The 13,497-nt window shown below is 52.8% G+C and overlaps 3 protein-coding genes across 8 annotated transcripts; all 3 read left to right on the top strand.

Moving 5' to 3' along the window:
- The first annotated feature begins 211 nt into the window (after nt 1-211).
- On the top strand, nt 212-3,237 carry H257_01930 (hypothetical protein). 5 transcript variants are annotated; one of them, XM_009825393.1, is made up of 6 exons: nt 225-843; nt 890-1,433; nt 1,767-1,936; nt 1,993-2,591; nt 2,631-3,083; nt 3,133-3,237. In XM_009825393.1, exons 1-5 carry the CDS (start codon nt 225-227, stop codon nt 3,051-3,053), a joined length of 2,355 nt encoding a protein of 784 aa, XP_009823695.1. In that variant the 3' UTR covers nt 3,054-3,083; nt 3,133-3,237. The 5 variants fall into 5 exon arrangements, with proteins under 5 accessions (XP_009823691.1, XP_009823695.1, XP_009823693.1 ...); XM_009825389.1 differs by having other exon boundaries at nt 212-843; nt 2,631-3,237; XM_009825391.1 differs by having other exon boundaries at nt 1,993-3,083.
- Nucleotides 3,238-5,939: 2,702 nt separating this feature from the next.
- On the top strand, nt 5,940-7,353 carry H257_01929 (hypothetical protein). The gene has a single exon (XM_009825388.1). It carries the CDS (start codon nt 6,169-6,171, stop codon nt 7,087-7,089), a length of 921 nt encoding a protein of 306 aa, XP_009823690.1. The 5' UTR covers nt 5,940-6,168; the 3' UTR covers nt 7,090-7,353.
- A 971-nt stretch (nt 7,354-8,324) lies between these two features.
- Nucleotides 8,325-13,302, top strand: H257_01928. 2 transcript variants are annotated; one of them, XM_009825386.1, is made up of 4 exons: nt 8,325-8,389; nt 8,459-11,701; nt 11,761-12,615; nt 12,671-13,302. In XM_009825386.1, exons 2-4 carry the CDS (start codon nt 8,498-8,500, stop codon nt 13,103-13,105), a joined length of 4,494 nt encoding a protein of 1,497 aa, XP_009823688.1. In that variant the 5' UTR covers nt 8,325-8,389; nt 8,459-8,497; the 3' UTR covers nt 13,106-13,302. The 2 variants fall into 2 exon arrangements, with proteins under 2 accessions (XP_009823688.1, XP_009823689.1); XM_009825387.1 differs by having other exon boundaries at nt 8,459-12,615.
- Nucleotides 13,303-13,497: the final 195 nt, after the last annotated feature.

The raw sequence follows: 13,497 nt of genomic DNA, 5'->3' as shown, positions 1-13,497 counted from the left end.
TGCAAAACGGCCACACAACGAACCATTGCACGATGTAAATTGGTTTTGAAAGCATTTTAAATAGTGTCCAATCTGGAGACGCTTACATTAAAAACGTTTTAAATATGTTCACAATCCCGCGACCAAACGACGCGATCGAAGTATTGACTTGTCTTTTGTATGCCCATATGGACGCCTCATGTCCGGATACACTCAAAACCACCAAAAACTCCAATTTTGCATTCATGAACATTGGTGAGACACGTCCTGCGCCGCCGTCGGTCACGACGAGTCCCGTGGTGCCAGCCATCGAGGGAGATGGCGAGACCGTCCAAGTGCATATGTTGAATCGGCGTGGGTCAAGTCTCAGTGACGGTCGCGATTCTCTCAGCGGCCTGCCTCCATCGACGGGGTCGCAATCGCGGCTGCAGCGCAATGCGTCGTCGCACCTGTACGACTTTGACTCTGCGTTTGACGCATATCGACCGTCCATATCAAGCATGCATCCACCGGACCTCCGAAATGTCGTGATTCCACAGGAAACCAAGTGGCAATGGAACGACGTGGTGGGGCAACAAGTCCCAACCACAAACCGACGCCACGGGTACGACCTCATCACGTACACGTTGTTTCGCAGCTCGTGGGTGTTCTTGGTTGTTCTGGGTGTCATGTCGTCCGTGCTGGCCTTCTTGGTGGACGCAGCCGTCGGCGGCATCGCCACGTTGCACATCCTCGTGACCAACCTCGGGGGTCATTGGATTGCCCAAGTGTTGTTGTACGTGGGGTACCGCATCTTGATTCTGTTGCTAGGGGTCACCCTAACGTTTTTCATCTGTCCAAATGCGGCGGGGTCGGGGATTCCAGGTACATGTTTCTATTTCCTGGTATTCACACTCCCACAACCACGTAGAAATGCGCTCCATCTTGGGCGGGTTTGTACTGCCGCACTATCTATCAGGCTTGGCTCTCGTAGCCAAGTGCTTGGGCTTAACTTGTGCCTTGGGCAGCGGGTTAAGCATTGGGAAGGAAGGGCCGTTTGTCCACTTGAGCTGCATCATTGCGAACCAGCTGCTCCGCCTCAACCTGTTCAAGGACATCCGGCGGTCCCCCGACCTGACCCATCACGCGCTGTCGGCGGCGTGTGCCGTCGGTGTCACGGCAGCGTTCGGCACTCCCATCGGCGGCGTCTTGTTCTCGATCGAAGTCACGACCACGTACTACATGACGAGCAACTACTGGCGCGCGTTCTTCTGCTCGGTCGTGGGCGTGATCATGTTTCGATGGCTCAACATGCTCAGCGGCAACGACCGTAACGTGAGCTTGTTTACGACCGACGCCGAGTTCCATTTCCACAGCCTCGAATCGGGGCTGTTTCTGCTGCTCGCCGTGGGGTGTGGGGGGCTCGCGGGGGTGTTTGTACGCACGTACTCGTGGATCAACCACTTTCGACGACGGTATGTCGAGCAAATCAAAACCCAACATCTCTCCATCTCTCTGGTATTCGTCCTTTTACCTAAAATTTGGCTGACTTTTAATTCTTTGCCAAATCTATCGATACATTCTTCGTCCTGACGATTGTACGAAAAATGGTCCAATGTCACACTAATTTCATTCACACACACTAATTCGGTGTTGAATATTGGTTCAAGAGTAAATTTGATTGGTCACTTGATGAGTGTTGTGGGTTTTGATTGGTCGTATATCGATTGTGTGCTGGTGATTCTGGTCGTTCGATTGACGACGACCACCCAAACACTCCAATATCGACTTGACAATATCGACTGTAGACACCTACATCATTGGGGGTCGAAACCATTTGCGTACGCAGCTGCGGTCGGACTCGTGCTTGCCGTCGCCGACTACTCCCTCGGCACGTGCATGCTCGTGTCGAATCGAGCGCTCATCGACGACATGTTCTTGGCCACAGACCTCACCACGTCCAACGCCACGAATCTATGTACGTACACACACGTATGATGATCATGTAGAAGAAAGATCTCATGAGTGTTCTAGTTGAACGGTACCATGGGTCGTGGGGGTCGCCGCACTTGGCCGTCAACTTGTCGGTGCTGTTTGTGGTGCGGTACGTCGCGTCTGCCATGTCGGCGACCGTGGCCATCCCCAATGGTATCTTCACACCGGCATTTGCGTTGGGCGCGGTTCTCGGCCGGCTGTTTGGTGAAGCCCTCGCCAGTGCCGCACCCGATTCGTGGGTGATTGTGCCGGCGGGGTACGCGATCGTCGGCGCCGCGTCCTTCACAGCAGGCGTCACGGGCACGTTTAGCATTGCCGTGATTGTGTTTGAGCTCACGCAGCAGTTCACGTACATGATCCCGGTGCTGCTGTCCGTACTCGTGGGGCGGGCAATCGCTGGGTTTATCTCGCTCGACATGTACGAAACCATCGCCCGGGACAAGAACCTGCCGCAGTGGCCAGACCTGACGCGCCAGGCGTCGTACGCGCTCGTGGCGTCCGACCTTATGCACCCCGTTCCGGTCCATGTCATCACGCGGCACCAGTCGCTGTCGTCGCTGTCGAGTGTGCTGGACGCGGCGGCGGCCGACGTGGATGTGTTTCCAGTGGTGGACGATGCCACGAGCATGATCTTTCTGGTACGTGATGATGCCAAGTTGTGGTTGACAAGGATGTAGGGGGTGGTGGACCGAGACGAAGTGGAAGCGCTGTTGCAAGTGTGGACCCATTGTGTGGCGGGGGTCACGGCGCCGACGCCGCACTCGTTTGCAGCCCGCGACTCGAACGGCGGGTCGGACACGATCGTGGATACCCCCACGAGGCAGTTAGGGCTCACGGGACAGCTGGCGGTGGCGGGTCTGACGGACCGGCAGGCCAAGGAGCTGCGCCTCGCGGGCGACCGGGTGGACCTTGTGAGTTTGGAGCTGCTCAGTCTGGACGCAGAGAATGTCCACGTGCACCGCGACTCGTTTGCGTCCAAAGTGATTTTGCTCATTTCGGTCCACAAAACCCCCCAATTGTTTGTGACAGGGAAAGGCAAGCTAATTGGCGTCATCTACGCCCAAGATTTGGTCTCGCGCAGTCGATATTTGGCCTTGTAACCACACCATATATGTACACTGTAGTACGGGGTAATGAGCATTCCATTGGCATACTATATTAACGTTATAACGTTAGTAGGAATCAACAGAACCAAACGTAGCCAGCTACAGTACTGTAGCGGTCGACAAAGTGCGTACAGTACCAGGATATATATCGCATCAAATTAGTACTACAACATTTTGCAGTTAAGTTGGACGAATGCCCGACATATTTGGCCGTTGCGCCCGATATATTTGGTGGTGTGCCCGATATAATTAGCCATGTGCCCATTTAATTTGGCACACCGAGGTTGGCCATCTGCCCGATGAATTGTGTCGTGTTCCCCCGATGAAAATGGAATAACTCAAATAATTATATTCAATAAAAGTGCTAATGACAAAATAATTTACGTTTCGCAACTTATCCTCATCCGTGTCAATGCATTGCTTCCGGTTAAAGAAGTTATTCGGATGCATGCTGTTTTTGGCACCGCACGTTGTCAATCAGGCAGACATACTGCATGACTACGGTAGTGCCTTACGCTGCTTGTGTCCCATGCTAGGACCCACGCCCTTGGGAGTTTTCCGTGCTCTTTTGCTCAGAAGTCCTTTCACAACGTCTCATTAGTGATGTGCTCAACACGATGACAAATGCATTGCCGCTATGGGTTCAGGCCCCAGTCAACTTATCTTCTGGGGTTCGAGTGAGCGTTAAGAACAAGCGAATGCTAACGCAATAACAATGTGATTTGTTCTTTGTGGTGGGTCGTTTAGAAACAGCACAAGTTATAATCCATCTACATGTGCCAAGAGTACAACATTGCAGCATACACGTAGCTCTATGAAGTGGCCCCGTCGAGTCTGTTAGCAGCGACACTAGGTGAGCAGTCTTCAGTGAAGACTTTTCACGAAGTGTCGCTACGACGACGGGCCCGCCGGTCTTGTACTACGAATACGCCGACGACTTGAACCACGACGATGCACAGGACGCGGAAGAAAGGTGGTCTGTCGTGCTTCGTGTGTTGGACTCCCACTGGATCGAGTGCGAGAACGTGTACCACTTGTACTGGGCATTCCTCACAGGCTTCATCTGCGACACTGAACGCCCGCGTCAGGTCTAGCTAGCAAGGATAATTGTTGATTCTGTATTTTGAAGGCAGCAACCGCGTGCTGCCCGAGTACTGCGCTTAGAGTCAGTACCACCGAACCCTGCCGACTGGTGCTGCAAGGAAGATGTTGGCCAGCACAACCATACCCTCACGAATGTGGCGGTTGACAGTGAACCAAAAGTGACCTGTGAGGACAAAGATGATTGTCCTCACAATTGGCCAATTTTGATGATTGTTAATCAAGTTTTGCAGTATCTTTACATGTTAATTAGGTTTTACAGGTATACTTCCAGTTTATAAAGATGAGTTGCGAAACATCTCTATTGTAACTTCTTTATTACTGAAGCAATTTCAACGTCTCTTTCGAATAATATTTCTTCAGACTACACTTGAAATGGGTTGCATTGACGTGATGAATAGCCAGGGTCATCGTCGCCTTCTAAATTTGAGCGGAAGATGTGTCGATGGAAATCAACACCAAAATGTATTAGTAGGTGCTAGTATCTACTAAAATATCTGATTCGGCTTCATTGATTGGCTATAATTAAATCGTTTTATTGGATGACCAAAGTTCATGGAATCATCAAGCGACTTGCCCAAAGCAAGAACTCCTCCATCGATCGACATACATCGTTCTCCACCATCTACTCCGCACAACACAGTATCTAATCCTTCATTAAAGTCCTTGTGTGTTATATGTCTTATTTGAGTGAAGTAAGTGAACGCTTTAATGACAAAAGGAGCTCCAGTAGCTGACAGGCCCTGCCATTTTGTCAATATGTCATGCAATTTTTGCTCAAAATTGGAGTAAATCAGTTCAAATTGAAGATAAGATCATGGTCTTTCTATGGCTAATTTCGAAACTTCCAAATTCCCAATATTTCATATTTATATTACAGTTTGTATGACCCTGGTATCATCCCAAAGCCCCTACAATGAGATACGTATTAATAGTATTTCTATTAATAGTACCTACTAGTTCACTAGAACTAGTAGGTACTAGTAATATTATTTTTGTCAAATGTGACGACGATGTGTCAACCAAAGCAATTGGAAGCATGCCACTCTGCCACTGCAATGCACATACGTATCAACTCTACCGCGGTACAGTACTTCCGGTACAGCATAACCCAACGTAATGTACTTCGAGGTACTACAGTAGGCATCAATCAAGCCACATTGGGCACAGATATACTGGTAACGTTACTGTACAGTACTTTGCCATTTTGCACCCATGCCTAAATTTATGTAAGTTACTTCACAGATGAACTTGTTGGCTCGCAAGCTATTCGGAGGTGGCGACTCCCTGGCAATAGTAACATTTACCCACTAAATACGGTGAAATGATGATCAATACCCTTCCAATAATGACATGCGCAGCTTGGATAAATTAGACGTGTGTGATTGGATAATAACCAGCATCGAAGTATCCCTGTCCTTTTTACGAGTGTGTGATTGGATAGTACTCGGAGTAACCAGCATCGAAGTATCCCTCTCCTATCTACGAGTTGCCACTCCATCAAACCTTCCACCAATCCGAGCGCTTAGATTTTGACTTATCACTGTGGATTGGCTACAATCTGAAAGCCCGCGCCTGCGACTGCGCAATCCTTCGAAGTTCGGAGTTGAAGCTCGGACAAGCCCCCACTCTTGATTTCTTTATGTGAATACAAACACCAAGTGCATCGTGAAATAGATTCAGAATATTAAGAGTGTGGGTCGCTCCATACAATATTCAAGTGATAGCCCGAGCCACCCATTGAGTTGTCGCGTTGGTTACGTCTCACTTTCCAATTCCCTTTACCTTACCCAGATCTGCACTTTTATTCGGCCAAGATGAGTTCCGAATAAATGCTGCGAGTCCAAGTAAAGTAAACCCCTCCCGACAACATGCTGCACTAGCCGCTCCGGAGGACATGACCCCCCCCCTTTTCTTACGTTAACGATGGACTGCTCCCGCGGAAACCCGACTTACTGAACCCTCAACGACAACAACCAATTTGACAAACAACGACCTACCTGTGACCATGACGACAACCATGAATATGATGATGCCAACGATGCTATCCCCCGAGTTTCCCCACGTGACGACCTTGAGCCCTCACGTGGAAGTGGACGGTTTTACCTTCCAAGACCCCAACCAACCCGCTATGGACTTCGACTTCGACAACGACGACGACGCCGCCAAGGACATTGATGACTTCACCTCGTTACTTGCCAGCATCGACGACGAAGAAACCGCCCGCGACATTGACGACTTTGCCACGCTGATGAACGTGCTCTCGAAGAGCCAGGAATCCAGCGACGCCGACATGTCCGACGTCTCGATCGACGACTTGCTGTCCGAGCCTGCGTTTGCCGAGAAGGTCAATGTGACTGCGATCCTTGGTACCCAAAATAACGTGACGATGGACGACGAATCCGAGTACGACAGCGATGACGATGACGACGACGACTTAGTCGCCCAGTCTCCGGTGCACTCTGCTGCCCAGAAGTTCTTGGCGCCGATCGACCCCCGATGCTGCATCCAAAGCCCCATCTTTAAGACGATTGACTCCCGCATCCCGATGATCAACCTTCCCAAGATGGACGTTTCATTTGGTCGCGTGCTGTTACCCGTTGCATCTTCTGTCAATCCATCGACTACTCCGCTTTCACGATCAAGCTCTATTGTGACGTCGCCTTCATCGCCTGCTGTGTCGGCATCATCCGCCGATTCAAGCGACGTTGGATACGTGCATGACACCGACAAGTGCTGGGTGTGCAAGTGCAAAAAGTCTGAAGAACGCAAGCGTGTATTACATCGCTACGTGGAGAAACGATACCGCCGGAACTGGAAACGTGGTGCTCGATACACGGCTCGCAGTCGTGTGGCGTCGTCGCGTGTTCGCGAAGGCGGTCGATTTGTCACCAAGTGCGAGTGGGTGGCGGCCGCGGACTACAACTAGCCACACGAGGAATCCAAACTCGAGAACAAAAACCCAGAAAAAGAAGAAAAAGCATCGAAAAAAGACAAAAACAAGATTATGCGAAGCCGCATCACAAGTAGATTTTAGTTTAGATGATTAAAGTAGTAGTTTGAGCTCGAGGTCGCTTTGCCCGGCTTGTAATGAACAGAATTAGTGTTAAAAAGTATTTTTGTCCAAAGCTATTGGCTAGGCAATATTATTCATAATAGTAAATCAAATACACTGTATATATCATCACCAGCACCAGCAGTTCTGGCGAAATCAGTGCATCCAGCTTACTATTAATAGTGTTACATGTATGTATGTATATATAAGCATCGTAGTCTGCATTGCTCGCAATGCTCAAACGTTAGTTCACTGCCCACTGCGTCGCTGAGCCGTTGGGGGTAGGATACAGTTGTTGCTAGGGAGGAGCGGCCCCTGGTCGGAGGATCCATGATGTCAAAGCCACGGCACTTGGTGGGCTTACTGTACCGTCGTTGTTGCGTTAGTTTCGGCATTGGGTTGACGCCGTGAAGCCATCACTCCGTGTTGTCGTATACTCTTCATACTACACACACTGTAATGGTGGTCAAAGCAATACACTTGTAGTTCAAAGCTTGCCCCAACAGTAAGCTTACAGGTATAGCAAGCTGCACTTACACCAGGTGCACACACGCACCCCAGCTGCGACGTGAATTCGGGACATGGACAACTTTTGGGCGAACGAGGGAGGTAACGTTACGCCCAGCGTGGACTACTGTACAGTAGCTTTAGATATGGCTACGAATGTCCGCGGAGCTGGCTCATGCATCTACGCCGCCCCCCGGGGTACATGCAGCCACCACTTTATTCCACGACACTCTTATCAATCCGTTTCATCCAGTGCACATGCTCGTGATGGGACGTCGTACGCATTACACAAATTGGAACAACTCACCAACACGTAGTCCATTGTTTCAGGAATCGGATACTGTATTCTAGTTTAATTCAGGTGATATTAAGATACATGGTCAATCCCACGACGCAATTATATTCTGCATTGCTGATGTTATTGATGTAGTTGTATGCGTGGACAATATAAAGCGCCATGAGATCATAAACACTCTAGTTGTGGATCGCGTGGGTTGTATCCGGAATATGCCGGATAGGCAGAGAAATGAATTTTTCTGGCTTTTCGTGCTTGTTTGTGATTGGCCTGAAGGTCTCGGCCCCCAATTCCAGGCCGTTCCACACTGCTCTGACTCTGGTGAGAAACCAAGGTAGAGTGAGGCCAGATCTCAAGTTCTTTTGCCGCCAGGTGAGGAGGTGCCGCCGCCGCTGCGTATGATCGTGATCACTGATATGTGTGTCTTGTTCATGTCCATAGTTCGGAGCGCATCAGTAAGGAAGGCCTCGTCGCCCGTAGATGCCTCGTTCAACTTCTCGGCTCGTTGCACTGCTGTCGACCGCGGTGGCGATAGCCAACGCTCAAGACAACCCGCCGTCATATTTATGGACCCCCGTCTTGAATACCACATGCGTCAACTGTCCTGTACAGATCACAAGCTCGCACAATTGGGCGGACACACTCAAAAACATCGGCATTGGCGCGGCAAACCTGAGTACACCAGGGTGCACGATTGGCGCCACCTATGTGAATGTCCAGTTCCCAGCCGTGCGATCGTACTCATGGATTTCCACGGGAAGCTCCATGCAGTGCAGAGTCAACTCGGCCATCGTTCCTTGCGTCCCGACCAAAGAAAAAGTGTCCACGTCGCTAACGTTGACCAAGGCGCACTTGATGACGCTGGTCAAGTCGCCATCCAACACATTCACGCTGTACAATCTCACGAGTCCCATGGCTTTCGACGTGTCGTACTACACACCAGGCGCCATTTCCGTCAACATGACAAACATCTCAGCCGAATGCCAGCTCCCCACCGGCGCCGGCGACGAGGCATCGATGATTCCCGCCTTGTCGGTGCTTCAAGCCGTGGCACTCAAGTCAGGTCCTATCAAACTCGTGGCTGGGGCCATGAATGTCACCGTCTCGTCCTCGTCCACCGCGCTAGGCACCGTCACGAACATCACGCTCGACGTCATTTCCACCGCGGCGATTCCCCCCCTCGCGACCATGACGCTGCTATCTCAGAACGAACAGACCAACTTCAACCTCGCGTTCAACACGTCGACAGATCGCATATTTGTCGTGGGGGCCAAGGGCGTCGTGGCGATGCAGGCCGACTTTAACGTGTCCAGGGACGTCGATCGCATGTATGGCCTCAGCTTTGAGTACCGCGGGACGGCCGCGATTCCGCAGCGCAGTCGGTTCACAATCGTGCTCACAAACGTATCGAACCCGAGATCGTTAGCAAACGCGCTAGAAGCTATCAGTTTGTTCGTCAAAGACAATCAGAACAATGTGTTTGCGAGCGCTACCAACGTCTCGTTCGCTGGACCAGTGCCGCAGCGGTATGCGACATCGTTCAACCCGTACGACATGACGTCCGCCGTGCTCTTTGGCGTGTCGCTGCTCGTGGCCCTCGTAGTAGTCAAGCAGCACGGCCTCGGCTTCACCACCACCACATGCTGGACGGACCTCGTGTCCATCTCGGTGGTGCTGTCACTCGCGTGCGGGCTTGGCGCCTATGTCATGTGGATGGTGCACCCGTCGTCGGCGTTTGTGTTTATGACGGCGCTCCAGTACTTCTTCAACACCAACATGGTCGTGTCGCTGTGCTTCCACTGGGCGTCGGTCCTCCGCCTCCAGCTCTTCCGAAAGCTCACGATCAAATCCCCCGCGCTCTACTGGTACCTGTTCATCCTCGCCGTGCTCATGGGCTGCCTCCTCACATGCCTCGTCATCTTTTCGTCCACGTTGGGCTGTGTCTACACGGACGTCCGGACCGGGTCGCTTCGGCAAAAGTCACTGGACGCGGCCGCGCCCGCCGCCAACGGCAACGACGTGCTCGACTCGCTCGCCATGTGCTCCATGAATGGGTACTACATGCTCTTGGCGTTGGGGTTGATTGTGTTTACCGTGTTCCTGATCGCGCTGGGCGGCGCCGTGATGATCAAGGGGCGCAAACTCATGCTGGACGACGCGCTGCCAATCGAAGCCCAAGCCGCGATGCGCAAGGCACTGACGATTTTCTACGGCATCATCGCCAGCACGGTCGTGATTTATATCATTTCCGAAGTGATTTACATTGCGTCGTACATCATCTCCAAGCAGATTGAACGAACGTTCAAAGACACGCAACGGGTGGTCGCCAGTGGCGTCAACGACGACCTGCGCGTGTCTACGGCCATCTGGTACCTCTTCACCGTGTGGTTGCCGCAGTGCGGCCCGCCCGTGCTGCTCTTGTTTCTGCATTATGCGCCCAACAACCAAGACGACGATCGCCGCACGTCGTTGGGCGACGTCCGCGGCGCCAAGCCGAGCCAGGACATGATCTCCACGCCCATGTCCGATCGCATGGGAGACCTCACGCTCTTCAACGAGCACAACGTGACGCAGTCGCATCGGCGGTTTCTCAACCGCACCGCCACGTTCTTGGAAGATTCGGCCAACAAGCTGCACGTGATTGTCAAGCTCAAAGTGCCCGAGGGCAGTTTGACGCGGCGGTGCTACATCACCCTCGACTTTTGCACGCTCAAGATGACGACGACGGCAACGACGACGACGGCGACGACCATGACCAGCAGCAGCCACGCGTCGCTGTCGTCCATGGCGAGTTGTGCCAGCACCGGCCAAGAGTGGAAGTTTGTCGAAGGCACCGAGCGCGTCCAGGCCCAGGAGGCGGAAGACCCGACGTTCCGCAGCTCCACACTCGGGATGGTCAACGTCCCGTTCGTGGCCGTGCTGTCGGTGCCCGTGGCGGGCCTCGCTGCGCACACGCTGCTCCGGTTCATCGTGCACGCCGAAGCCGAAGAGTCGGAGAGTGTGTTTGGTCCGATTTTGGAGTTTGTGACCACCCCCCAGGCAGTGATGGACGCCACGTCCAGCAGCCAGGCACTGGTGGTGCGCGCGGCGGACGAGAGCGAAGTGACGCTGCCCGAGCTGCTGGCCCCGCGCCACCCCCCTTCGAATCCCCCCCCTCAAAGTGCGTTTGCGGCCAAAATGCTCCTGACGTCGTCGGAACTGCATGTGACCACGGTGCTCATGGACAGCATCGGGCCCGAAGCGCCGTTGAACCACCACAACATGGGCAACATCATCCGGTTTTTCCAGTACGAGCCCGCGACCGGTGACGTCGGGCTCGTGGTGGAAGATCTCAAGGAATCGCGCTTCACCAACTTGATTCCTCGGCAGTTTCTCGAGTGTTTGGCCGTGGAGAGGGCGGACGACGTGGACCAAGCGAAATTGGATCTGCAGGCGTTTCTAAGCGTCAAGAAGGATCGCGTGGACGGCGGGTTCTACAACCAGATCTTGCAGACAATTCAAGAAGAAGGCGAGTACAACCTAACCAAGCTGTGGCTCGAAGATCGGCTCGTGCGCCGCAAGGAGTACCTGTCCAAGCTGCGCAAGAACGTGCAGTTTCTAGTCCAGCGAGACAAGCAAAAGCTGTATTTCAAGGCCAGTGTCGACAAAAAGACGGACGACCTCAAGTTTGTGCCTGTGAATTTGGTATGGATTATATATATATATATAAATCTCATGTGGTGTGTTGTTTTATATATATTTAGCATGTGGAAGACATGCTCGTGGGGCCGCAAGAAGCATTTGTCAACGAAGCCAAGCTCCGATCGTCGCAAGAAGTGCGCACATATGACTTTACGACTGTGGGGGCAATGGCGGCGCACTGCTACAAGTTCAAACAAGGCGGACTCATGACATTGCAGGCCAAGCTGGCGAAACTGCAGGCCAAGCAAAACGCAACCGACTTGCCGTGGGACGAACAATCGCGGCACATCGACGACCTATCGTGGGACATTAGCATGCGTCGCGATGTGTGCATTTCGCAGGCGTTGACGGCGGTCGTGGCCAGCTTTGTGCGCAAGGTCGAGATGGCGGTGCAGCACCCTGATCCGCACATGGGCGAAGCGATGTTGCTGCAGTGGAGTGAGATTGGGTTCCTTTTCCAAGTCGAGTCACTGCTAAGCACCCACGGCAACGAGATTGGGATGATTGAAGACATGAGTGTGGCGCTGGACGCGCTGTCGAGGGTGTCGTTTCGACTGGTGGACACCAAGGACAAGCCGAATAGCCGGTTCTCGTTCCGCAAGAAGGCGGTAACGTCCACGAGCGACGACGGCGTCGTGCAAAAGGTTCAAGTGACGGAATTGCCCCAGCCCAGCCCGTACAAGTACACTGTGACCCTGCAAGTGCAATGCGGCGATTTTGACCTGCCGAAACGGTTGACCAGAGGCGGCCAAGTGGCGGTGTGCCCCGTGCTGTTTACCCAAGGCATCAACGAAATGCAAACCATCGCCAACAACACGGAGCGAGCCAAGACGGAGCTCCAGGACGTGATCAACATGAAGTACCTCCGGCAGCTGGAAAGCTACGCCAAGGCGTACGGCCAGTGGGTGGCGCAGCAGGTAAAAACCACTCTGGCAAAATATTCTATAAGGGGGGGGCTCATGGATCTGGTAGGGCGTGCGAGGGGCGGTGGTGCCTGCGAGTCGGGATGACGTGGACGTGCATAAGCTGTTGGGGTCGCTGCGCGTGTCCATCGAAGAAGCAGCCAACAGTCTGGTCAAGACAAAGCGCACGGAGATCCTGACCAAGAGCTCCGACGTGAGTCGGCAGATGGGCGGCGGCCGCGTGACCATTTGCAAGAGCGCAAAGGACCGCACGGCCATGTCCGTGACGCTCGAGCAGGGGCGTCTGCTGATGAAGTACCACGGGATGGGCCTCGACAAGTTTGCGCCCACGGTATCTGCGATGAGGTCCAAGGGCGTGCGCATTGAAAACGCGCTCAAGAACACGGGCAAAAAGCAGTTTGCATTCAACAAGCTGCAGCGCTACGCCATGCCCGAGGACTACAGGTGTCCTGAAAACGTTGGCGGCGCAGGAAATATTAGTTAGGTGAAACGGATACAGGGCATAATATAATATAACGTTACTAGGATAATGGGAAAAGGCAAACTGGTGATGGATTGATATGTGGTGTTTGAATAGTCATGGGCAACCAAATTGCACGAGGGGCGTCCTACTGCTGTAACGTTGTACGACCTGCATAATGGACTACGACCAATCCGAGGTCGTGCAATGTGGTGGTGGTTGGTGCAAGTGGTGGGTGGGCTAGCGCTCGTAGGTAGTAGAGGTTGAGGGAATCATCATGTTAACACAAGGGTGTTTAAGCCTTGACAGCGAAGCGACGCTTGGGGAAGTACGCGTCCTTCTTTTGCTGCTTGAGCGTCTTGATGGACTTTTCCTCGGGGGTCAACGCACGGCGGATGGCGCGGGTCTTCTTTTCG

Source organism: Aphanomyces astaci (genome assembly GCF_000520075.1).
Source record: "Aphanomyces astaci strain APO3 unplaced genomic scaffold supercont1.3, whole genome shotgun sequence".
NCBI classification, from domain to species: domain Eukaryota; phylum Oomycota; class Saprolegniomycetes; order Saprolegniales; family Verrucalvaceae; genus Aphanomyces; species Aphanomyces astaci.
The sequence above is the reverse complement of the archived record's forward strand: the minus strand, read 5'-3'. Positions and strand labels throughout refer to the sequence as shown.